Raw genomic sequence first — 25,968 nt, 5'->3', positions numbered from 1 at the left:
GTTATTTCCTAATGGCACCCCCACACAGTGCGGCACCATGCTGTTCCGTGCGGCTGCCTTTTTGAAAAAGGATCAGGCTGATTGAAAAAAGTAACTTGCCTATGGCCAGCTTCACCTTAACTCTTTGTTTATAAACAAAGCCACATGTTCAACATTTTCCAGCCCGGACATGGAGATCCCATGCTATTACTAAAGAAAATCGAAGTCATTATTTTTAAAGCTAAGTTCACACTGTAGCGGGTCTAGTGACATGTAAATTGCATGCATTCCCAGGCAAGAGGCGCTGCTCTTTAATAGAATTTGTGGGGATGCTGTTATTTCCTAATGGCACCCCCACACAGTGCGGCACCATGCAGTTCCGTGCGGCTGCCTTTTTGAAAAAGGATCGGGCTGATTGAAAAAAGTAACTTGCCTATGGCCAGCTTTACCTTAACTCTTTGTTTGTAAACAAAGCCACATGTTCAACATTTTCCAGCCCTGACATGGAGATCCCATGCTATTCCTAAAGAAAATCGAAGCCATTGTATTTAAAGCTAAGTTCACACTGTAGCGGGAGGCGCCGCTCTTTAGTAGAATTGCAGGGATGCTGTTAATTCCTAATGGCACCCCCATGCAGTGCGGCACCATGCAGTTCCATGCGGCTGCCTTTTTGAAAGAGGGTCGGGCTGATTGAAAAAAGTAACCTGCCTATGGCCAGCTTCACCCTAACTGTTTGTAAACAAAGCCACATGTTCAACAGTGCCAGCCCCGACATGGAGATCCCATGCTACTACTAAAAAAAATGGAAGCCATTGTTTTTAAAGCTAAGTTCACACTGTAGCGGGAGGCGCCACTCTTTAGCAGAGTTGTGGGGGTGCTGTTAATTCCTAATGGCACCCCTATGCAGTGTGGCAACATGCAGTTCCGTGCGGCTGCCTTTTTAAAAAAGTATCGGGCTGACTGAAAAAAGTAACCTGCCTATGGCCAGCTTCACCCTAACTGTTTGTAAACAAAGCCACATGTTCAACAGTGCCAGCCCCGACATGCAGATCCCATGTTATTACTAAAGAAAATCAAAGCCATTGTTTTTAAGGCTAAGTTCACACTGTAGCGGGTCTGGTGACGTGTAAATTGCATGCATTCCAAGGCAAGAGGTGCTGCTCTTTAGTAGAATTTGTGGGGATGCTGTTATTTCCTAATGGCACCCCCACACAGTGCGGCACCATGCTGTTCCGTGCGGCTGCCTTTTTGAAAAAAGGATCAGGCTGATTGAAAAAAGTAACTTGCCTATGGCCAGCTTCACCGTAACTCTTTGTTTGTAAACAAAGCCACATGTTCAATAGTTTCCAGCCCCGACATGGAGATCCCATGTTATTACTAAAGAAAATGGAAGCCATTGTTTTTAAAGCTAAGTTCACACTGTAGCGGGAGGCGCCGCTCTTTAGCAGAATTGCGGGGATGCTGTTAATTCCTAATGGCACCCCCATGCAATACGGCACCATGCAGTTCCATGCGGCTATCTTTTTGAAAAAAGGGTCGGGCTGATTGAAAAAAGTAACTTGTCTATGGCCAGCTTCACCTTAACTCTTTGTTTGTAAACAAAGCCACATGTTCAACATTTTTCAGCCCTGACATGGACATCCCATGCTATTACTAAAGAAAACCGAAGCCATTGTTTTTAAAGCTAAGTTCACACTGTAGCGGGAGCCGCCGCTCTTTAGCAGAATTGTGGGGGTGCTGTTAATTCCTAATGGCACCCCTATGCAATGCGGCACCATGCTGATCCGTGCGGCTGCCTTTTTGAAAAAGGGTCGGGCTAATTGAAAAAAGTAACCTGCCTATGGCCAGCTTCACCCTAACTGTTTGTAAACAAAGCCACATGTTCAACAGTGCCAGCCCCGACATGGAGATCCTATGCTATTACTAAAGAAAATCGAAGCCATTGTTTTTAAAGCTAAGTTCACACTGTAGCGGGAGGCGCCGCTCTTTAGCAGAGTTGCGGGGGTGCTGTTATTTCCTAATGGCACCCCCATGCAGTACGGCAACATGCAGTTTGAAAAAAAGACCTGGCTGCTGTGCCCGCACAGACCCGCTATAGTGTGCACCTAGCCTAAAGGACATTTTATTGGTCGTTTCACCGCGAAATCAATTTTCCAAAATCGCTCCGCTCATCCCCAATGCAAACAAGGCTTTTAATACTGGCTGCGTTTGCAGGCGTTTGGTGTTTGGAGTGCTGATGGAGTCTACTCCTGAGCGCAGGTTTGTTGCGTTTGGAGGAATGACTGTAAACTCAACTGTCATCACAGAGGACAAGGGGGCACTCTTTACGTCTTGAGGAAAAGAAATTTAATCTCCAAACACGGAAAGGTTTCTTCACAGTGAGAGCTGTGAAAATGTTGAATAGACTCCCTCAAGAACTGGTTGTGGCCAGCTCAGTGGATTGCTGTAGGAAAGTCCTGGATTCTTTCCTAGATACCCAGAATATAACTGGATACTAACATGTATAGGTAAATTTGGGCAGCACAGTGGCTAAATGGTTAGCACTTCCCCCTGGCAGTACTAGGGTTGTTGGTTCAAATCCCAACCACGGCACCACCTGCCTGGAGTTTGCATGTTCTCCCTGTGCCTGCGTGGGTTTCCCCCGGGTACTCCATTTTCCTCCCACACTCCAAAGACATGCTGGTAGGTGAATAGGATCCTGTCTAAATTGTCCCTAGTATGTGTATGTATGAATGTGAGTTAGGGACCTTAGATTGTACGCCCCTTGGGGGCAGGGACTGATGTGAATGTACAATATATATGTAAAGCGCTGTGTAAATTGATGGCGCTATATAAGTACCTGAAATAAATAAAATAAATAATACCATTGGGCAGCACAGTGGTTAAATGGATAGCACTTCCGCCTGGCAGTACCAGGGTCGTTGGTTCGAATCCCAACCACGGCACCACCTGCCTGAAGTTTGCATGTTCTCCCTGTGCCTGCATGGGTTTCCTCTGGGTACTCCAGTTTCCTCCCACACTCCAAAGACATGCTGATAGGTTAATTGGATCCTGTCTAAATTGTCCCTAGTATGTGTATGTATGAATGTGAGTTAGGGACCTTAGAGTGTACACCCCTTGAGGGTTAGGGACTGATGTGAATGTATAATATAAATGTGTAAAAAGAGCTGCGGAAATTGATGGCGCTATACAAGTACCTGAAATAAATAAATAAATAATACCATCACACACAGCGGTGAAACGATTTGCACAATCCTGATCCCTTTCCTACATCCTAATATAATACAAACATCAGCCTGTTGCTTTGAGGGTTAAAGGGCCCCTTTCCACGCGGTCCCCGCTCTGCGCCGGGCCTTACGGAATAAGCCTGTTAAAGACAACAACATCCAATGCGCGGCTCAGGGCCTGTTCAGCATGCTAAAGAGGATCGCCGTGCATTCCCTTCTTACCTTGGCTTTCAGCTTCTTAATCTCAGCTTCGGTGACGGCATGTTTAATCTGTAGCTGTAGAAAAAAAAAATGAAGAAAAAATCAGAAGAGAAGAATATAAGAGGATCACAAATTGAGCAAAGGCTTTGAAAGGCTGCGCAGGCGGCTCACACGCTGGATTTGCAGCAGAAGGCCGGCAGGGAAAGCTGCAGTGCAGTAGGCTGTAAATTTAAATGTCTTACTGCAAAAACAGAAAAAAAAAGGATGGTTTTGTCATTCAGCTACAGACGAGAGCGCTGCCCTGAGACAGCCATGTCAGATGGAAATGTGTCGGTATTGAACGACATCCATCCTGACACAATGAGACGAAACGACAACATAAACATCCCCCTGCGACGGACGCTCACACTGAGTCATCTCTTACATAAAGCAACATAAAACGCAGTTCCCATTTAACGGTTTCTTCACTGCGGTGGCAGCCCTAGAGAGAATTGGAATAATGTGGAACCACATATCCCAGCACACCCCGTTAAGGGTTGTCAGGCCATGCTGGGACTTGTGATCACTTAAATCTGCATTCCAACACTTGTTTTACCTGTCCTAAGGATTTGTATTTTAGTCCATCCAGTTCTGAGATTCACACAGCTCTGCCAGTCTTGCCCAGTAGCGGATATTTCTCTGCTGCAGTTTCACTTTTACTTACAGGCAGCATCAGGACAGGGTCGTTCAGCTACTAGGGCAAGGATCCAGGACTGCCCGCCCCTCCCCCACTGTTAATACATGTACCACCCTGCATCCATTCCTTAGCCCCCTTGCTTCACCGAGCCTGAGGCAGTCTTCCTTCCTGCCCACCCCTTGTCCCAGTTCTGCTTACACGTTTCCTGTGCACTCTGTGATTGGACAATTAAAGAGGAAGCAGCATGCTGATGAGCTCATTTCTCTGTCATTCTGCTCTCTCCTCCTATCAACATGCTCCCGGCACTGTAACACACCTGACTGGCCCCTTATGCTGCTCCCCCTCCCCTATCTCTGAGCTCAGGTGTACAGAGACTGCATGAGGCTGATTCACAAGGGCGTAATAATTAGTATGCCAAAGAACAGGGCCATAATCAGCCGCTTGGGATGCACAGGTGTTGTATGCAGGCAGTGTAATGACAGGCGGCCAGCTGGACCACTTGAAGTGTACATCAGCACGAGTCTCATCCATGGATCTTGACGCAGACTGACTGCGTTCTGATCCGTACATCGGACCTGCTTGGATGTATGCTTCAAGATGCACTTGCGGATTCCTGCAGATCTGTGCAGCCTGTCATTGATTTCAAAAGGCTGCCTGCATGCCCCTACACAGAACACCTGTGCATCCTGGGTGGCTGAGGGCTGTACGGATCGGTGAATGAGGCCTCACAAGCAAAATTCAGGTAATTACACTGCTTGCATAAAAAAAAAAAAAATACATGTTGACACCTGTGCGAATTTCTACCATCTCAGGACAATGCAGGACAAGAGGAATCCCATTACTGAACCCATTCATACTTATGCAATATGCTTTGTGCAACTCAAAAAAAAGTGCAGGCACTTCTTTAGGTGCATTGATTTATGTCTGTAATATCTGCCTAGAGTTCTGCTTTAAATCAAACAAACAATACTTAGGCTTCATGTACACGAGCAGATTTTTTTTCGCCAAAGCTCCTAAACTCAACTCCATAAAAGCCTACGTTTCCATGTACACACAGGCTTTTAGCAGAGTTTAGTGGAGGATCAGCTGAGTGGAGGATCAGCAGAGCTGGGGGTTATTACTGAGTGGAGGATCAGCAGAGCTGGGGGTTATTACTGAGTGGAGGATCAGCAGAGCGTGAGGTTACTACTGAGTGGAGGATCGGCAGAGCTGGGGGTTATTACTGAGTGGAGGATCAGCAGGGCTGGGGGTACTACAAAGTGGAGGATCAGCAGAGCTGGGGGTTATTACTGAGTGGAGGATCAGCAGAGCTGGGGGTACTACTAAGTGGAGGATCAGCAGAGCTGGGGGTTACTACTGAGCGGGGGATCTGCAGAGTTGGGGGTTACTACTGAGCAGGGGATCTGCAGAGCTAGTGGTTACTACTGAGTGGGGGATCAGCAGAGCGCGTGAAGTTACTACTGAGCGGGGGATCTGCAGAGCTGGGGGTTACTACTGAGCGGGGGATCTGCAGAGCTGGGGGTTACTACTGAGTGGGGGATCAGTAGAGCGTGAGGTTACTACTGAGGAGAGGATCAGAAGAGCTGGGGGTTACTACTGAATTGGAGAGCAGAGCTGGAGGTTATTACTGAACGGGGGATCAAAAGAGCTGGGGGTTACTACTGAACAGGAGAGCAGAGCTGGAGGTTACTACTGAGTGGGCGATCTGCCGAGCTGGGGGTTATTACTGAATGGAGGATCAGCAGAGCTGGGGGTACTACTAAGCAGGAGATCTGCTGAAAAAGGGTACTAATAAGCTGGGGTCTATTGAGCAGGCGTATTACTGAGCTAGGGGTACTACTGAGCTGCTTTAAAACAAACAGACAATCAACACACACAGAGCATTTGCCAAGTTTCAAAAAAAGCACCACAAAAGCATCAAAAACACATCAAAAATACATGTTGAAGTGGTAGACACTTTAACAATTTGCAAAACCGCCTGCAAAGCACTACGGACGGGCGGCCCACACAGACAAAACAACGTACCCCAGGGATGAGAAACTAAGAGATCATTAGTAAAAAGCAGCATACAGTACTTTGTAAATAGTACACATTGTTAGGCACACATTTAGCCCATTGATCGCCCTAGATGTTAACCCCTTCCCAGCCAGTGCCATTAGTAAAGTGACAGTATATAGTATTATCACTGATCACTGTATTAACATCACTGGTAATTTCAGTGGCAGCTAGTCAGTTCCGCCCAGAGTCAGTTAGTGTCAGATTGCCCGCCACACTATCGCAGTCCCATTAAAAGGCGCTGATCACCACCATTAGTAGTAGAAAAACAATTCTGTATATATACACCATAGTTTGTGGGTGCTGTGACTTTCACGCAAACCAATCAATATACACTTAATGGGAATTTTTTTCATCAAAGACATGCAGCAAATTACATTTTTGCCTAAAATTTATGAAGAAATTTGAGTTTTTTAATTTTTTTTTATTGGGTATCTTTTATAGCAGAAAGTAAAAAATATTGTTATTTTGTTCCAAGATTTTCGGTCTTTTTTGTTTATATTGCCAAAAAAAAACCTAAAAAAAACCCAGTGGTGATTGAACACCAGTGAAGGAAAGCTCTGTTTGTCTGAAAAAAACATAAACTTTGTTTGGTTACATCATTGCATGACTTTGCAGTTACCAGTTACAGTAGCACAGTGCTAAAGAGCAAAAAGTGGCCTGGTCATGAAGGGAGTGAAATCTTCTGGAGCTTAAGTGGTTAATATGTGGTAAAATCAAAGCAAAAGTAAAGGAGCCCTAAGGGAGGGTATGTGTCAGGGTAGAGGGGCGGTAATGTGAGGGCTACATGGGGGGTTAGAGCTAGTGTTACAGGGATAGAAAGCATTCGGGTTGCAGAGAGAGTTAGTGATAGAGATACAGAGATCGGCACTGTTACTGTGTACAATATTTCAGCATATGCAATAACATGTAAAAACAGTGCCAGTTCTAGGGGAGTGCTGGTGTGGGCTGCGCACCCCCAGATTTTAGTTTCCCCCCCCCCCCAGGTCTCTGAGAATGCATCCACTGATCCGTGGGTCAGTCTGATGTAGACATTTGATGTAAGGGGGCATTCTAACGGGAATAATCCATGTAAGGGAGCACTCTGATGCAGACACTTGATGTGTAAGAGGACACTCTGATGGGGACAGTTGATAAAAGAGAACACTCGGATGAGAACGCTGATGTAAAGGGGCACTCTGATTGGGACCCAGATGTAAGGGGACTCTGATTGGGACCCTGATGTAAGGGGGACTCTGATAGGGACTCTGATGGTGACCCTGATGTAAGGGGGACCCTGATGTAAGGTGGACTCTGATGGGGACCCTGATGTAAGGGGACTCTGATGGTGACCCTGATGTAAGGGGGACTCTGATGGGGACCCTGATGTAAGGGGACTCTGATGGTGACCCTGATGTAAGGGGGACACTGATTGGGACTCTGATGGGCACCCTGATGTAAAGGGACACTCTGATGGAGACATTGGATATAAGGGGACACTCTGACAGGGATCCTAATGTAAGGATGCACTCTAAGGGGGACACCTCATGTAATGGGAAACTTTGAAAGGGACACCTGATGTGTAGAGGGACATTCTGGTGGGGACAGTTGATAAAAGGGGACACTCTGATGGAGACCCTGAATTAAGGGGGCACTCTGATGGAGACCCTGATGTAAGGGGGTCACTGATAGGGACCCTGATGTAAGGGGGCACTCTGATGGAAACGCTGATGTAAGGGGGTCACTGATGGGGACCCTGATGTAAAGGGGTCTCTGATGGGGACCCTGATGTAAGGGGAGACTCTGATGGGGACCCTGATGTAAGGGGGTCTCTGATGGGGACCCTGATGTAAGGGGGGACTCTGATGGGGACCCTGATGTAAGATTGTTTCTGATAGGGACCCTGATGTAAGAGGGTCTCGTATGGGGACCCTGATGTAAGGGGGGACTCTGATGGGGACCCTGATGTAAGGGGGTCTCTGATGGGGACCCTGATGTAAGGGGGGACTCTGATGGGGACCCTGATGTAAGATTGTTTCTGATAGGGACCCTGATGTAAGAGGGTCTCGTATGGGGACCCTGATGTAAGGGGGGACTCTGATGGGGACCCTGATGTAAGATTGTTTCTGACAGGGACCCTGATGCAAGAGGGTCTCGTATGGGGACCTTGATGTAAGGGGGGACTCTGATGGGGACCCTGATGTAAGGGGGTCTCTGATGGGGACCCTAATGTATGGAGGTCTCTGATAGGGACCCTGATGTAAGGGGGTCTCTGATAGGGACCCTGATGTAAGGGGGTCTCTGTTGGGGACCCTGATGTAAAGGGGGACTCTGATGGGGACAACTGATGTAAGGGAGCACTCTGATGAGGACACCTGATGTAAAGGGGACTCTGATAGGGACATTTGATGAAGGGGACACTGTTTAATCACCCTAATCTAATGGCAGCCTAGTGTTTCCCAGATCATGACTTTGTGTGACAGACTGCCAGCGACTCACACACAAAGTTGACATTGTACCGCTGACTTTGTTCACTGCACTCTCAGATCAGACAGGCTAAATCCAGCCCTGTATAAAAAGAGAAGAAATGTTGGAAAATACAACCCATTCCAGCTGCACAGACCTGAGCCATAAGCCCCTTTCAGTAAGATCTAATGCACAGTCTTAGCTGACGATCCATTAGGACTCAGAGCTATTCTTACCCCTCGATTTGTTCAGAGAAGGAAGCTCTGTAATTTGTATGCATGTGCTGTCGGAGAGAACTTGATAATTATAGTATTTATATGTACTTTCCTATTGAACAATACTTAGGAACAGAGTGGAAACTCTCTAGTAGATAATCCTGCTTTTGAGAAATTTATGGTGAGCCGATGCGGGGGACTGAGTCCCATTTTATATTTGACATTTAACAGACACGGACTACTGTACAAAGTTATAAAGGTCTTTGGTCTTAAAGGAAACCTGTCATGAGAGGGGCAGCCACGGCCAATCTTCTACATTACATGCATTCTAAAATCAAATTTTTAAAACCAAACAAAATTTAGAAGTTCTTTTTCAAACGAGATTCTTCAAGTCAAGGAACTGAGAACTTTCGTACAAATATTCATATGGATATGCATTACAAAATATTTTCATGTATTGGCAGCTTAAAGCGCAGCTCCACCCAAAAGGGGAAGTTCCGCTTTAAGCCCTTGTCCCCCCGCTCCCCATTAAGGATTGGCACCTTTGGGGAGCTGGTACCCGAATTTAACAGGTACCCGCTCCCGCTGGGATTGCCTAGGACAGTGGTTCTCAACCTGTGGGTTGCGACCCCTTTGGGGGTCGAACGACCCTTTCACAGGGGTCTCCTAAGACCATCAGAGAACACATATTTCCGATGTGTAAAGAGCAGCTACTGTGTAGAAAGCAGCTGCTGTGTTGAAAGCAGCTACTCCGTTAAAAGCAGCTACTGTGTTGAAAGAAGCAGTATTGGAGGTAAAACAACATTCATGAATTATAATTACTGGGTAAATAATTTTATGGTTGGGGGTCACCACAACATGAGGAACTGTATTAAAGGGTCACGGCATTAGGAAGGTTGAGAACCACTGGCCTAGGAGATCGGAAGCAGAAGTTGTCCTCCCCCTCCCTCCCCATAGTTTTCTGGGACACATGACAGGTCCCAGAAGACTACGGGGCCATTCACAAAGTGCAGCGCTTCTCGTGCATGCGCAGAGGGCACCCGGCTGTGAAGCCGCAAGCTGTCACAGCCGGGTGCCCACACTGAAGATGCCGGCGCCGGGGAGAGAAGACGGCCGGTGAAACCAGTGGTGGTGAGGACACCGCGGGACTGAAGGACAGGTAAGTGGCTGTATTTTAAGAGTCAGCAGCTACAGTTTTTGTAGCTGCTGACTTTTATTTTATTTTTTCTAAATCAACTGGAACTCCGCTGTAAGTGCTGCTATTCATGGGAGTTATTAGGAGGCTGATATCAAGTCAAATTCAGGTACTTTCACTACTTGCATTTAAAAATATTTAGAGTGTATGTGAACCCTAACCTTGTGAAACAACCCATTCAGTTAAAATAGAAATGAAAGGAAAAACCTCAACAGATTTGTCAGGAAACCTTTATTTTTCTTTCAGAACAGGGGTGGACTGACCATTTGGAAACTCGGGCACTGCCCGAGGGCCCGGGGTCAGTAGGGGGCCCCATGAGATGCCCCTGGTACCTTTTTCATAGGCTTTTTTGAGTTTAGGCAAGGACACAGGGGCCCCATGATCCCCTATTGCCCAGGGGCCCCACAAGTTGTCAGTCCACCCCTGTTTCAGAATCAACATTTTTTATGGGATGCTATACTACAAAATACTCCCACAAATGCGGGCCATTGATTGCAAACAAGATTTGTTAATTTGCACACACAAAAAAGTATTTTTCCTAACAAAGACCATGTTGCAAAAATGAATACACCCCAATGAAAGTCTAATGCCCCGTACACACGATAAGCAAATCGTACGAAAAATTATGCGGAACCACTTATCGAACGAATTTCTCTTCATTGATGAGTAAGATGTTTTAACCGATAACAATATTCTGAACGAAAAAATTTGGTTGAAAAACAGTGAAAAATGTTGTCGTTTCGCATACGAATGACCGATTTTCTATGCGCTGGTATTACGGTCACATGAAAAAAATCTATCAAGCGCTATCACGTATGAGCGGAAACAGAAGATGACCCGGATGTTTATGTCCAAGGAATCTTCGTAAAGACGAACGAAAAATCCAAATGTTAAAAGTCAATTTGCCTAATGAGATAATGAAAGCGGAATTCTGCAGATTATATTTTATGTATCACTATTTATGTATATAGGTCGTGTAATAAACGATATTATACTCATTGCTGGTCATTGTTGTGTATATCGCTCCTTCTGGCCGGAAGGGCGTGGCTACAAGGTCACACGCACACCGCATCACTTCCACTTGTACGGAAGACGTCAACACTACGTATTGCCAGATGAACGATTTTTTAGATTGGTTAATGTGGGCCACGATTTCGACCAACGAACCAACGCCTCTTGGTCGTCGGATGACCAATCAGTCGATTTTCTAATCGTGTATTCCCACTTTTAGGAGCAAAGCTAAATTTTAGACAACAAAATCCTAATTAACAATAATTCATCTACAGGTGATTCTAATTATTCATTAAATCGGTGTCCAGCAGACAGATGATTTTAGAAGGGCGTTACACTGCGGCGGAATGGCATGCATGGGTGTTGTCAACAAAGGAAGCCTCTCCTAAAGCCCATGCACAAAAAAGCCCGCCTAGAATTTGCCAGGGTCCATGCTGAAAAAAAAGCAGACTACTGAGACTCTCTACTCTGGAGTGATGAGAGCAAGATAATTGTTTTTGGAACTGATGGCTTCCAAACTGTATGGCATCTCAAAGATGAGGAGTACAAAGAAAAATGCACGGTGCCTACAGAGAAACATGGTGGTGGCAGTGTCCTCCTGTGGGGCTGGTGGTGTCGGGGAGCTGCATTTCATTGATGGTGTCATGAATTCACAGATGTACTGCTCTTTACTGAGAGAGAAGATGCTACCATTACTCCATGCCCTTGGTCGTCGTGCACTTTTCCAACATGACAATGATCCACAACACACATCTAAGGCCACTGTTACATTTCTGAAGAAGAACAGGGTTAAAGTGATTCAGAGGCCAAGTATGTCTCCTGATCTGAACCCAACCAAACACCTATGGGGAATTCCGAGGAGACAAGTTGAGCATCGCTCTCCATCCAACATCCAGGCTCTAAAAAAGAGGTCGTTCTTGAAGAATGGAAAAAGATCGATGTTGCAATATGCCTAGAAGACTTGGTGCTATCCTTACAAATCATGGAGGTCGTACAAAATACTAGATGGAGTAGTTTTTATTGTGGGGTATATCTATTTTGCATCAACTAATTTGAGTAAAACTGAAGATTTTGTAATCCAAGTTATATTATTACCTTACTTTCATGTAATGAGCTAAACAAATGTTCTATAAAACTAAGTTTTGTCAAAAATTGGGAAATTGTTCCTGTGTCCAATGAAATAATGATTAAAATCTTACTTTTCAAAAGGGGTGTACTCATTTAGGCTGAGCACTGTGTATATATATATATATATATATACTTCCCAGAGAATGGCGGTGTGGGGGGAGGGGATGCGTGTGAGCAGAAGTCTGAACATTAGAGGACAGCAGGCTGAGTTCACAGCACAGCCAGAAAACTGACCACACTGTGCTCTCATACCTAGTGTGGTCAGTATTTAATATGAAAGCAGAGGGACTGGAACACCAGGAATTTCACACAAAGGAAGCAAGAGTTTAAGTCCCCATTAGTTTATTTTTTTGCTATTTTTCTACTTGAGGGGATTTTCCTTCCATTTCTGTCCTGGAAAAGCAACCAGAAGAGGAAATAAATCTATCCACAGTTAAGGGAATTCTTCTCTGCTTCAGCTGCCACTGGAACTGATGGTAAGATTTCCCCTCACCTTGTATTCTATTGGCAACTCTAAAATTTTAGATTTCCTCTCACTTTCCGTCCCCCTGACAATGGCTCACCAGCACATATTTAGAAGAGTGAATCTCCACAGCGGGGACACAGCAATAAAAACCTGACAAGGAGTTCTAAGTTCATACTCTACCCAAAACTAAAAAAAAAAAATATTCATACACCTAAACTCAGTATCTTGTGATAAAAGGAACATTTAAATTAGAATACCTCTTTAAATTTGTGAGCCAGTTTTGTTGCATCCACATCAGAGGAGAACATTTCATCCCCTTCCGGGAGATCAAAAACTTCAATGGCCATTTCTCTTCCTGGAATTACCGGACCGACATCTTCATCATCTTCATCCGTGGCGTACTCTCCTGTCTGGGTTTAAAACGTGGAAATGATTACCATTATGTGATCTCACATGACAATACACATAGAAGTGTGTAGGCAGGTACAGTTAGATACTTTGCCACAAAGTGGCTCTGTACCGGAACAGTGTCTGGTTCCAGTAGATAGTGTCATCAGGTGCTAGGCCCCTTTTAAGTAGAGCCCTCCTGTACTGATGTCATGGGTGAGACAGCACCCATATAAAAGCCAGGTTGGGAGGAGCCCAGTTGCACTCGGGTCCTGGGAGCTGGATGTAGCCAGCACGCATAGCCCCTCAACAGGGTAGGAGGCCGAGGAGGAGTAGACCTGCACCCAGGTGAGCCGGATGTAGTCTTTTTGCCCCTAGGGGCCAGAGCTAGGATGGATTGCAAAAGACCTTTAAGGCCAGGCCAAGTGTTCCCTCTGTGAGGCTGCTTTCCTGGAGGGTCCCAGGAGAGGTGTATCTATGGAGCAGGTGAATTCAGAGAGCTCAGTCTTGAGAGTACTAATGACCCCAGGTGGAAGCAGAGACTGTTATAGGGAGGGAGATGGCTGCTAAGAGAGCTACATATGCTTTCACATGTGGCCGCTGCGGACTGTCCACTAAATGTGGCTGACCGTGTATTGTCAGGTGACTCTGGAATGAATGCCAGTGTGATGTGACTGTTATGCCATTCCCTGAATTCCATTAGTAAAGTGCAGCAAATCTACTCATATGTGTGGACATTCCTTCCTTGGGACACTAAGGTCAACAGCTGGGAATGCTGTGTGGAGGCCTCTGACATGGTGTGGGGCGCAATATGGCGGAGGGTTCAGCCTCAGAAGGAGGATCAGTGTTCTAGCAGGACAGGAGTAGGGGTAGGGACTTGAGCCTTTGGCCCAATTCTAGCCAATCACTAAGGCCCTCTTACAAGTGGTAATAGGGGTACAAGGGTTTGCCAAAGTTCTGCAAAAGCTAAAAACCTCTTTTTCCTCTGATGGACTGGTTCATCCTTCTGATCCCCTCATCACTGCTGGGTCCTTCAAAAACATGGAGGCATGGGCAACCAATGAGAGCCAGGGGGAACCAAGGAGATCAAGGTGTAAGCTTCCCTACGGACTTCGGAGCGACGTTCAGCAGCACAGATGGCAGGGGAGGTAGTTATATACTATTTTCTTTTACAGGTATATCTGTTCAGAGTAACTTTAGTTCAGTGGAATAAATAGTACACTATGTTTGTTCTTGGCTAAATAAAATGATTGCGGTAGTGTTGGGTTTGTTATAAATTATCAAAAGTGAAAAGGTGTTACTGCATTATCCAGTGTTCCGCTGTGTGCAAGCTCCTACTGTCATCCACTCTGCCCTGTCATCAGGTAAATGAGAGGCTGTTCAGTGAACCTTAAAAAGAAATAAATGATAGCAGTAGAATAATATTTTAGTGACAGCTCTAACTCTGGTTGGAGCTATCAATGTCCAAGGTGGCAGCACCCAGCAGCAGTCTCAGGCCGTTTAATTTTTCAATATCAGCAGCAGCCTAGATTTTTGTAATTTTTTTTACTGATCTATACGCAGTGCAATAAAAATTTGAATCCTCCCTGCACTTAGAGTACAAAAAAAAAAAGAAATATTGTGAAAGATTATAAACTGCTATACTAATATTACTCAAAAAATGGGGACAAAAAATGGGCTGCATTTAGATCAGTAAAAAACCCCATTGGAATGCATAAAAACATGGCGTCTAAAAAACCTTCTATGTGCAGCACTCTCCTAGATAGGTTGCTCGAAAGGCTCGGCAAATTGAGTTGTTTTTGGCTCCCAGCATGCCCCGGTCGATGAAATCACAAGTGGAAGTTGTCACCCAGTAACGTCACTATGTGGCTCTGCCCCATGGCTTATTTAAAAGCTGTCAGACGATGGGAGCCTTTGTCAGGAACAGAGCTCTGTTTTTCTTTTTCTTCAGGTCCATGGCGGCATTTATCATAATTGACGCTGCATCCACTTTGGGGGACATTTTTTTTTTTTACTTTTTTAATAAAGGACTTGTCAAAAACTGTCACTGAATTTTAATTCACTTTTTGACACTTTTCTGGTGAATGTGCAGGGGTACTATGTATACCCTATACTCATTCCCACGAGGGGGGACTGGGATCTAGGGCCCTCCTTGTTAAAGGGGGCTTCCAGTTTCTGATAAGTCACCCACCCACAACAACAGACCAGGGCTGTGGGGAAGAGACCCCTGTCTACATCAACATGGGGACAAGGTGCTTTGGGGGGGGAGAGGGAACGCCCCTTCCCCAAAGAATCGCCCAATGTTGCATGTGGCCTGGTATGGTTCAAGAGGGGAAGGGTGCGTGCTCATCCTCCCCCCCTTTCCTGAACTGCTAGGCTACATGCTCGAATAAGGGTCTGCTATGGATTTTTTTTTTGGGGGGGGGGGGGCCCACATCGTTTTTTTTTTTTTAAATTCTTACCAGAGCCAAAGGCCTTGCTGGATAGGATGCACTTGTTCAACAGAAAATGGGATGCCTAGAAAACACATTGGCATCTATTGTTTGATTGATGGTCTATCATGGATTGAAGTTCTTTGAGTCTTTGTAAACAGTTTGGTTGTTCAATATTTCTTTCTGACTGCCTCATTCATGTACTTGCATTTATTTTTCTATGATTGTATTGTATACTACTGTTCATTTCCTATGTGCCTTTTTCTTGGGGTATATTGTACCTCAAAAGGTTGCACTGTTTTTGTTGCCTAGCTCTTAATAAAAACGTTTGTAAACAAACAAAAATCTGAATCAGCTCAAAATGCACAGATGTAAACTAGATCCACTGAAAATCATGTTAAATGAACTGTAGTGAGGTTCTACAAACTGGAAAATGCAATTAAATCTGCAGTGTGAACCTAGGGTAAAACAGCCTTTTTCAACTCCTTCAACCCAAAAGAACCCTTGACATAACTTTCCAGTCTCAGGGAACCCCTGCTAAAAATGACTATGTCTACAACTCATGATACATTAGTGTGATGGTCAGAGGAAAGATTGATCCTTACATTTGTGATTGTTGGGAAGAATTACCCCCTTACAGATAGCTAAACATATCAATGGTGTCAATGGTAGTTTATCTAAGAGGCAGAAATTGCTTGTTGCTCAAGGAAACCCTACAAACCTCTGAAGGAACCCTAGTTGAGAAACCCTGATCTAAAAGGTCAGTGGTAAGAATGTTACTTACGCTGGGAACATTGGGAAGAATTACCCCCTATAGACAGCCAAAAAGACCAATGGTGTCAGTGGGAACTTATCTGAGAGGCAGAAATTGCTCATTGCTCATGGAACCCCTAGCAACCTCTGGAGGAACAATAGGTTTCCATGGAACCCTGGTTGAGAAACCCTGATCTAAAAGGTCATGAGTAAGAATGCTCCTTACACTTGGAATATTGGGAAGAATTACCCCCTTACATATAGCTAAAAAGACCAATGGTGTCAGTGGGAACTTATCTGACATGCAAAAAATGTTTGTTGCTCAAGGAACCCCTACAAACCTCTGGAGAAACCCTAAGGTTTCATGGAATCCTGGTTGAGAAACCCTGATTTAAAAAGGTAAGAAATAATCTTTTTTTAGGTATGTTGTATGAATGAGAACATGAAACACATTGTGGGGTTTTCTAAAATTTGTCTGCAAAAATGGAAACACGCTTTTAAAAAAAATCCATAGTAGTCTCAGAAATCAACCGTGGCTTTTGGATTCCAACTAACATTTATTGTGAACATAATGCATTTGACTATCTAGAGCCTCAAGCTACTACTCTTCCTTTTTGCAGTAGCATCTAGAAGCTAAAGTACATAAAATTTTAAACCAGGATAATAAACTATATACCTATATGATAAATAAGATACAAAAAAATGGAGGAATGCTCTAAGTTCATCTTGTTCTCCTGTATGCTTCATCCCCAGAGGGCAGAGCTATGAAATGTATCCTTTAGAACACATCAGCCACAACAATAATGAGCAGGTGGGGGGCTCGGAACACCATGTCCCTGACGGAACACGCGCTCACAGCCCAAATAAATACGTGTTAATTATTTGTGAGGATGAAAAGAACCTTTTCAGATGTTAACAGCTTGATTGCTGCTGGTGGGAGAGTATAATGGTCATGATGACAAAGCGGTAAATGGAGTTTTTGTAAGAAGTATAAAAAAGGAAAGTACATATTAAACCAAAACTTTTTTTTTTTTAAATTTTGGATGATTAAAGTAGAAATATAGGCAATTTTTTGGTTTGTGGATAGAGTAAGGCAGGGTTATAAAGCCTGTAAGATTTTTTTTTTTGCCATCTGTGTTCCATTGGACAATCACTTCATGTCCCATAGCCATTGAGAGGATATCCCTGCAAATTAGGTGACCTCCTTCCCAACTCCTCCAGGTCACCAGAACTATTACCCCCATTTGGAAGATTTTCTCTCTATTACTTTTCTGGGGACAACCCAAAATGTGGGATTTTCTTCTACTTTCGCTTTCAATGATAACAGTAAACAGGACAAATAGAGAGGGTGAACCTCCCTAACCGGGGGGGGGGGTCACAGACAGCAATAGAGCACACAGCACCTACAAATAGGTGTTTGTAGCAATCGTGCACACCGAGATGGATGCGGTCTTCCATCTTGTTAAGAATCTTCCACGCTGTATCATCTCTCACTCCCAAAATCAGCTTCCCTCCTCCGATTTTCCCCCTCCCTCAGGAATGTGGTCGGTGTGTGTTTGCAGAGATCACACGCAATAGACTCATTGGGAGGGTGTCATGGCTATAAACCTCACTAGCTAGGTGCCCCTCTGTCTACGAAACTCTTGCTAGAGGAGGGCTTGTAGAGCCATAAACCAAGTCCTTCACTGAGTTCAAAGACATTCCAGATAAGTCATAACCTAGACACCACATTCAACATCCATCTTCCCCTATGATTACATATCTTGGATTATGAAAGAGCAGTTGGAGGGGCGGTAAAACCATGTCTTAACCACGTGGTTTAATGGTATCAGTATAAGTGAGGCCTTTTAGTCTCTAGGGACAATTAAACAGTGAAGGTGAAGCTCCCCATCAGGGTGACAGACAGCAATAGAAACCTGACAGCGTTTCAACTGTTTCTACACACTATACAAAAATAAAACAAAAATTTTAACTTCAGATACACTTTTAAGGCAATGTGTGGTGTTTGTACACACAGTATTGTCTTTATTATATTAATGACTGAAGATCAAGCGGCTTAAATTTTTTTTTTATTTCTGGACAGGTAAATAAAAAATATTGCATATCAATTTTTCATATTTACCACAGGAAGCCAGTAGAGCTCATCATGTTCTGAGAAGACAGCGTCATTGAGCCTCTGTAATAACCTTTTATTTCTTTTATAATTCCTTTTATATTCCTTTTATTTCTTAAATAAAGATTTTATACAAGTGATGAAAAAGTGACATAAAACAGCCAAAAAATAATAAAAGGAACTAAACATAATTATTAATTCATATTAATATTAATGTAACAACAACAATAATAATCGAGGTATTAATTTTGAATTATATATTTAGTAATTAATATTTTAATAATGTATGAAAGTATATTATATTACATTATATTTACTATATATATAGTTATTATATTAGTATTAAACGTAAGACCAAAAATGTAATATTTTCCAGCTTACCAATCATTAGATGTTGGTGGCTGCATTAGTTTTATTTTTTTTAGTCTTTTTCCCCTCTGTTTTCACCTGTTGATCTGGCCAGTAACACACCTCCTGGATTAGAGTGCTTTCATCCTGAATGAAGGAGCACAGTGGGTACCTGTCAGGAATGGACTTGCCAATAGTGGTGGGACTCACCTGCCTTGTGGGTTGCAGTACCAGGACTGGCCAGCGGGTGCTCTCAGCAACCAGAGGCTCACTCCTGCAGTCAGCCAAAACACCTGAGGCTGATTGCAGAAGGTGCATATAAGGAATGGCCAGGCCTGTGATCGGGGCCTTGGTGTATGTTTCCCAAGAGCCCCTGTACCTGCATCCTGTCTGCTTCCTGTCTGATCCTGCTTGATCCCTGACTCTGATTGAACTCCGCCTGTCCTGACCTCTGCTATTCCTGACCACTCTCCAGTCTGCTCCTTTGTACCTTGTCTGCCTGATTGTTCCTGACCCGGCCCGTCTGACTACGCTCTGCCTGCTCCTTTGTACCTTGCCTGCCCGTTTGCTACCGACCCGGCTTGCCCGACTACGCTTAGTATTGTTCTTTTGTTATCTGTTGGGGGTTTTGGTTTGGTTTGTTTGCACTGTGTTTATGTTTAGTCTTGCACTGCGTTTATGTATTGTTTAGTCTTAAATAAATTATATTGTTTATACTATATCTGAAGCCTGCGTTTCCCTGTGTCAGTCCACACACCTCTGGTCATACCCGGAGCCCTGACAGTACCTTTGGACAGCAGCATTGTCAGTCTGGGGGGAGGGGAGTGTTAAGTGTACTAGCACATTTAGACAAATTGAAGCCAAACTCCAGCTAACACTTTACAAGCAGTTACAGAAGTTTTTTTTTTCATTTTGGGTTAAAGGTTTTAAATTACTAAATAAAAGCTGATCATTGTAAGCATCTGTCGCAATCAGGCGCCATATAACTGTTTTGGGTGTTTCTCTGGGATTCTACATAGGCTACAAATACAGTTTTACATGTAGATGTAGCCTAAAATGTGTCCAATCAGAAGGAAATATTTTGATTTCTCTGCAACTAATATTTTAGCTTTTTGAAATAGATTCTTCTGATCATAATTCAAAGCTGGCAGACCTTTCGGAGCCTTCTCCTGGTCTCCTGTTGATTTGTGTAGCCGAAATGACTAGGATTCTTCTTTTAGGTTCAAGAAGGTGCCAAACTCTGGCTACATAGGTGAGAACATTTTATTGGCATCTAGGTGACAACTCTAGCCTAGAAGCTGCTCTGTCCTTTCAGATGCTAATTGGTGAACATATGCCTATGACTGAATACTGAATACTTATCAGCAATAAGAGAATTAAACTAGACCTACAATTACATATCTCTACTGATCACATCACATCTCAACTACTGAAAAAAATGATTCTACTGTTAAATTTATGTTACAGCATCCCTGCCAGTGTTGATGGTTTGTCTCATCTCTGTAACTGATACATTCTGCTGGAGAGCTTGTTCTTTTGAAAAACAACAAACTTACTGGCCGGATCACCAGGTGAAAATAGAAAAAAAGAAAGCCTAAAAAAGGAAAAAGATGCAATCATCACATCTAAGAATTGGTAAGCTGCAATATAATAAATGTTTGCTTTTGCATTTTATACCACTTTAAGCATAACTATATATTAATGAATCAATTATGAATATATTAACTAATAATAATGAATATAATAATATTGTAATATTAGTATTAATAAAACTGACATAATATTTTCCTTTAAAAGTGAACTCTATTAAAAAAAGAATACATTTTTTTTTAGCGGGAATAAACAGTTCTTTTTTTTGTCTATAATACACAGTGTTTTATCAAACTAAAGGTTACCCAGTTAGGGCTTACATCTACATTAGAGGGAGGGCAGAGACACAAGATAATTATTGAGCGTCTATTATAGGAGACTGGCTGGTCTACACATCTGCAGGCTGTCCTTAGAAACCGAGAAAAATAATGTTCAGCTGTTCTAGTTGGAGATATAACAATTTCTGCAACGAGACACAATAGAAACATTTAGTTCTTTAAAGGTTTGGATGATAAATGGAAGTAAAGCATGCAGCGAGCAGAGGCGTTCTAGCAGAAGATTGCTCCCCGTGCCAAACTCTGCCCGCCACACAACTCTGATTGGAGTGCAAGACACGGAGCTCCATCTAATTAGAATTCCGTCCGCTGCTTCTGTGTAATTTGATTATCTGCTGCAGGAAATATTTATTACTTGTATTTATATTAGTGACAGGCTCTAGAGATTTAATAGCCTGTTTTATGAAAGCAAAGGCGGCTCATCAGGGGAAATTTGAGTCAGGACTTCACAGCGCTCAGGGTACACTGCCTTGGGGTTTTTTTCGGGTGGCATGACCTAACTTTCTTTGTGTTTGCACTAAAAAAAATGCATAGGTTAGAAATAGCACAAGGCTTAGTTTCTTAGGTTAAAGGACAAACTCAGGACCATTCCTATCTCCTTGACCCAGCCATTCTCAAAAAGGGTTCCGTGAAACCCTAGGGTTCCTCCAGAGGTGGCTAGGGTTCCTTGAGCTGTGGCTGATTGACCTCCAATTTTAATGGTGCCTGCAGCAGTTTCAGCACCAATGCCACTTGGCAAACCCAGTGGCATGACACCAATGGGTATGCTGCCTTGGGGTTTATTTCGGGTGGCATGACCTAAATTTTATTGTATCTGCACTATAAAAATGTGGCATAGGTTAGAATTAACACAAGGCCTAGTCTCTTAGGTTAAAAGACATGTTACATTTATAAAAACAAACTCAGCTGACGCTCCCTATCTCTCTGATCCAGCCATTCTCAAACACAGTTCCATGGAACCCTAGGGTTCCTCCAGAGGTGGCTAGGGTTCCTTGAGCTGTGGCTGATTGACCTCCAATTTTAATGGTGCCTGCAGCAGTTTCAGCACCAATGCCACTTGGCAGACCCAGTGGCATGACACCAATGGGTATGCCGCCTTGGGGTTTATTTCGGGTGGCATGACCTACATTTTATTGTATCTGCAATATAAAAATGTGGCATAGGTTAGAATTAACACACGGCCTAGTCTCTTAGGTTAAAGGACATGTAACATTTATGAAAACAAACTCAGCTGACGCTCCCTATCTCCCTGATCCAGCAATTCTCAAACTCAGTTCCATGGAACCCTAGGGTTCCTCCAGAGGTGGCTAGAGGTTCCTTGAGCTGTGGCTTGTTGACCTCCTGTTTTGACCTCCCATATTGATGGTGCCTGCAACAGTTCCAGTGCTAGAGCCAGTGGCATAACACCAGTGATATTTTCAGCTGTCTGTAAGGAGAGCAAATTGGTTTCATCAAGGGTTCTCCGACATCTGAAAAGTATTTCAAGGGTTCCACTGATGACAAAAAGGTTGAAAATGACTACTCTAACCTAACCTAACCTAACTCCTCCCTGGGAGCTTACCTACCTCCAGTGTTTACACCCTCAGGCCAAAATTCTTCTTTGCCATTAGCCGTGCCAGCACTGTTATTCCCTATACATTTGAATTGGGCCATTCCCATAAAATGTTTAGTGTAGACATATGACCCTAATTATGTCTATGGTGACCTGCTGAAAAGGTGTGGCCAGCACCAGATAGATTTTTTTTAGAGGAGGGAAAGCTCATGAGGAAGCCATCATGGTAATGGAGAGGTAAGGTAGGACCTGGGTGGGAGGTATCTGGGTTAGGTTAGTGGGGCCTTTTTTATTTTGAAATATGAATTGACAGGGAACCTTATGTAGGGGGGGGATTCTGATGGGGTCTCTGATGTAAGGAGAAACTCTGATGGAGGATAAAAGGATTCAGATGGGGACCCTGATGTAAGGGGGGATTCTGATGCACTCCCTGATGTAAGGGGGACCCTGATGTGAGAGGAAACTCTGATAGGGTCCCTGATGTAAGGGGGATTCTGATGGGGTCGTTGATGTAAGAGGGGACTCTGATGTTGTACTTGATGTAACGGGGGATGCTGATGAGGTTCCTGATGTAATGGGGACTATAATAGGGATCCTGATGTAACTCTCATGTAAGGGGGGACTCTGATGAGCACTCTCATGTAAGGGAAGACTATGATGAAGTCTCTAGAAAAGGGGGACCCTGATGTAAAGAAGACTCTGATGTTAAGGCAGATTTCGATGAAGATCCTGATTTGAGGGTCTCAAGTTTATTTGGATTTTGTTTGCTTTGTTTTAGTGAAGTTCTTTCCTTTCCGGATTATATCATACTAATTACAAAGGTCCAGGCAAAATTGATTTCAATTGTTTCAATTTTAGTCACTCATTTAGAAATCTGATTCTTTTTTGTCCAATGGAATATTTTTAATCAGAAACGTTTGATGCCCTGCAGGGGTGGCGCTAGACTCGTTTGTAATGTAAGCAGTCTTTGTAATCTTGTCTTTACTAACATCTTCCATATGCACAACTGACTCACAAAACACAATACCTCTTAAAGAACACAAATATTCTCCCTGATTGTAGGTAGTGATCTAGCTATCATTCACATCAGGTTTCTACTGGTAAGTAGAAAAAGTAAGAAACAAGAATTTTTGGTACATATTTTGATCTGCCGACCACCCCTTCAAGGGCATGATAGCAGATGCTGCTTTTATTTCTCCTAAAGCTACAACACTACCCAACTGTGAGCTCAAATCTGCTCTCACCAGATGGATGATGGGGATGCCATATTATATCCCAATGTGTTCTATAAAATATTGCATGCCTGTAGGTTTTTGCTATATTCTGATATTGAGCTCCTAATTCCTCAATGCCAGTGCTACATCAATTTTTAAAGTTTTCAAAACTGTTTTGGGCACAGGGGCTTTGGCAGAAAAACATTTAAAACAAGAGATTTTGGCACATTGAAATTATAACTAAAGGCAAAACTTCTTTTAGTTTTGGCTAGGATGGAGATCAATTAGAACACCTATTAAGTTTTTGTTGTTGTATGTGCCCCCCCCCCCCCCCCAGTTAGGGAGATGCACTGCCCCTATTTGTCCTGTTTACCGTTATCACTGAGATTGAAAGTAAAAGAAAATCCCAAATTTTGGGCTGTCCCCAAAACAGTAATACAGGGAAAATCATCCAAAGGTGACACTAGTGCTGGTGAACTGGGGGGCCCAAGGAATTCCCTTAATTTGCAGGGATCTCACTTCCTGTTCTGGCTATAGGGCAGGAAGTGAAGGTAAATCTCCCAAATGGGACACAGATGGCAAAAAAAAAACTGACAGGGGTTATAGCCCTCCCTTACTCTATCCAAAATTAAAAACAGTTTTGTCTGTAGTTCTACTTTAAACTGTTCAAGTACATTTTTTTTACCACCTATAAGTTTTTGGCACTGATACCTATACCCTAGGTCAGTGTTTCTCAACCTTTTTCTAGTCAAGGCACCCTTTAACCACCTTCCGCCCGCCCTATAGTCCAATGACTGGTGCAAGGTGGTTCTCTCGTTCTGATAGGACGTCATATGATGTCCTACCATTCTCACTGCGAATGCGCGGCTCAGGGAGCGCGCAGCGTGGCGTTCGCCGGTGCGCTGTGTCCCTAGGACACAGCGGATCACGGAAAGAGCCGAAGATGTTGGCTCGGTCATGTGATCAGCTGTGTCCAATCACAGTTGATCACATGTAAACACGGAAATGCCGGTTATCGGCATTTCTCTCCTCTCGAACTGTCACGCTGACAGCTCGAGAGGAGAGGAGAGCCAGTAATCGGCTTTACGCGGAGGGGACATGTAAACTGATCATCAGGGCACTGATGATCAGTGTGCCCTGATGATCAGTGTGGCCCCAGAAGTGCCACCTGTCAGTGCTCATCAGTGCCACGTGCCAGTGCCCATCAGTGCCACATCAATGCCACATATCAGTGCATACCAGTGCACATCAATGCAACATATCAGTGCCATCTGAGCTGCCTTTCAATGTCACCCATCAGTGCCAGTCAGTGACACCTATCAGTGCCAATCAGTGCCACCTATCAGTGCCAGTCAGTGTCGCCTATCGGTGCGCATCAGTGCCAGTCAGTGCCGCCTATCAGTGCCAGTCAGTGCCCCCTATCAGTGCCAGTCAGTGCCACCTAACAGTGCCAGTCAGTGCCGCCTAACAGTGCCAGTCAGTGCCGCCTATTAGTGCCATATATCAGTGTCATGTATCAGTGTCATGTATCAGTGCTGCCTTTCAGTGCCCATCAGTGATGCCTGTCAATGCCCATCAGTGCAACCTACCAGTGCCTCCTCATCAGTGCCCATCAGTGCCACCTATCAGTGTCCATCAGTGCAGCCTATCAGTGCCCATCACTGAAGCCTCATTAGCACACATCAGTGAAGGAGAAAAATCACTTTTTTACAAAATTGTATAACAAAAACTAAGAAAAAATGTTTTTTTTTTCAAAATTTTCTGTGGTTTTTGGTTTGTTTAAGAAAAAAAAAACCCCAGAGGTGATTGAATACCACCAAAAGAAAGCTCTATCTGTCTCAAAAAAATGATAAAAATGTCATATGGGTACAGTGTTGCATGACCGCGCAATTGTCATTCAAAGTGTGACAGCGCTGAAAGCTGGAAATTGGCCTGAGCAGGAATGGGGTATAAGTGCCTTGTAGGCTAGTGGTTAAAATTATGGGCAGTAATAAGGCACAGTTTAAAATTATGGACAATCTTGAGGCACCCAGTTCTAAAATGTGAAAAACTATTCTAATAGTTTTATATAACGCAGCAACATCCACATATTTAGGACACCCAACATTAGAGGTGATTTATTCTCCATCACTGAGCTAATGTGACCCCAGCACTGATGGAGAGGGGCAGGGGAAGGTCAAACTAGGATGCTGCGCAGGCTAGAAGGTCATAATGGTTCACAATGAAAATCTGTGGCTTTGTGTAACTAAAAGGCAGGCTTGTTACACCCGCTGGCTTGTATACAGGTTTTGGACAATTTTTAGACATTTTGCCAAGGCACCTCTGAAGAAACCTCAAGGCACCCCAGGATGCCTGGGCACCCTGGTTGAGAATGGCTGCCCTAGGTGACCCCCAGTGCACTAATTATCATGCCTAAAACAAAATAACACCAGCCTAAGTCTATAAGAAAATATTACCCAATGGACTAATGCACATTATAAGGATTATTTTAGGATTCCCTCCCCAATTCCATCAACCATGACCATAAAGGCAAGCCCAGCTATTGCTTTTGTGAAAATGTGTACTTAAGGTAGAATAATACTAACTAAGCCTAAAACTACACCCACCCCCCTTCTAATACCTATACTAACTACCCTGTAAAAGATG

At 43.8% G+C, this 25,968-nt stretch overlaps 1 protein-coding gene across 1 annotated transcript in view; it reads right to left on the bottom strand.

Moving 5' to 3' along the window:
* Positions 1 to 25,968, bottom strand: part of PPP1R9A (protein phosphatase 1 regulatory subunit 9A) — a 312,177-nt gene that overhangs the window by 62,998 nt on the left and 223,211 nt on the right. Inside the window, exons 7-8 of the mRNA XM_089687140.1 lie at positions 12,856 to 13,008; positions 3,429 to 3,482 (exon numbers count right to left, since the gene is read on the bottom strand). Of these exons, the coding sequence (XP_089543266.1) occupies positions 3,429 to 3,482; positions 12,856 to 13,008 (207 nt within the window). The remainder of the gene's footprint in view (positions 1 to 3,428; positions 3,483 to 12,855; positions 13,009 to 25,968) is intronic.

This window comes from Staurois parvus, unplaced genomic scaffold (genome assembly GCF_062004578.1).
Source record: "Staurois parvus isolate SC_StPar_1 unplaced genomic scaffold, SC_StPar_1.0 ptg000418l, whole genome shotgun sequence".
In the NCBI taxonomy this organism is placed as follows: domain Eukaryota; kingdom Metazoa; phylum Chordata; class Amphibia; order Anura; family Ranidae; genus Staurois; species Staurois parvus.
Note: the sequence above shows the minus strand (reverse complement) of the source record. Positions and strands in the feature narration are given on the sequence as shown.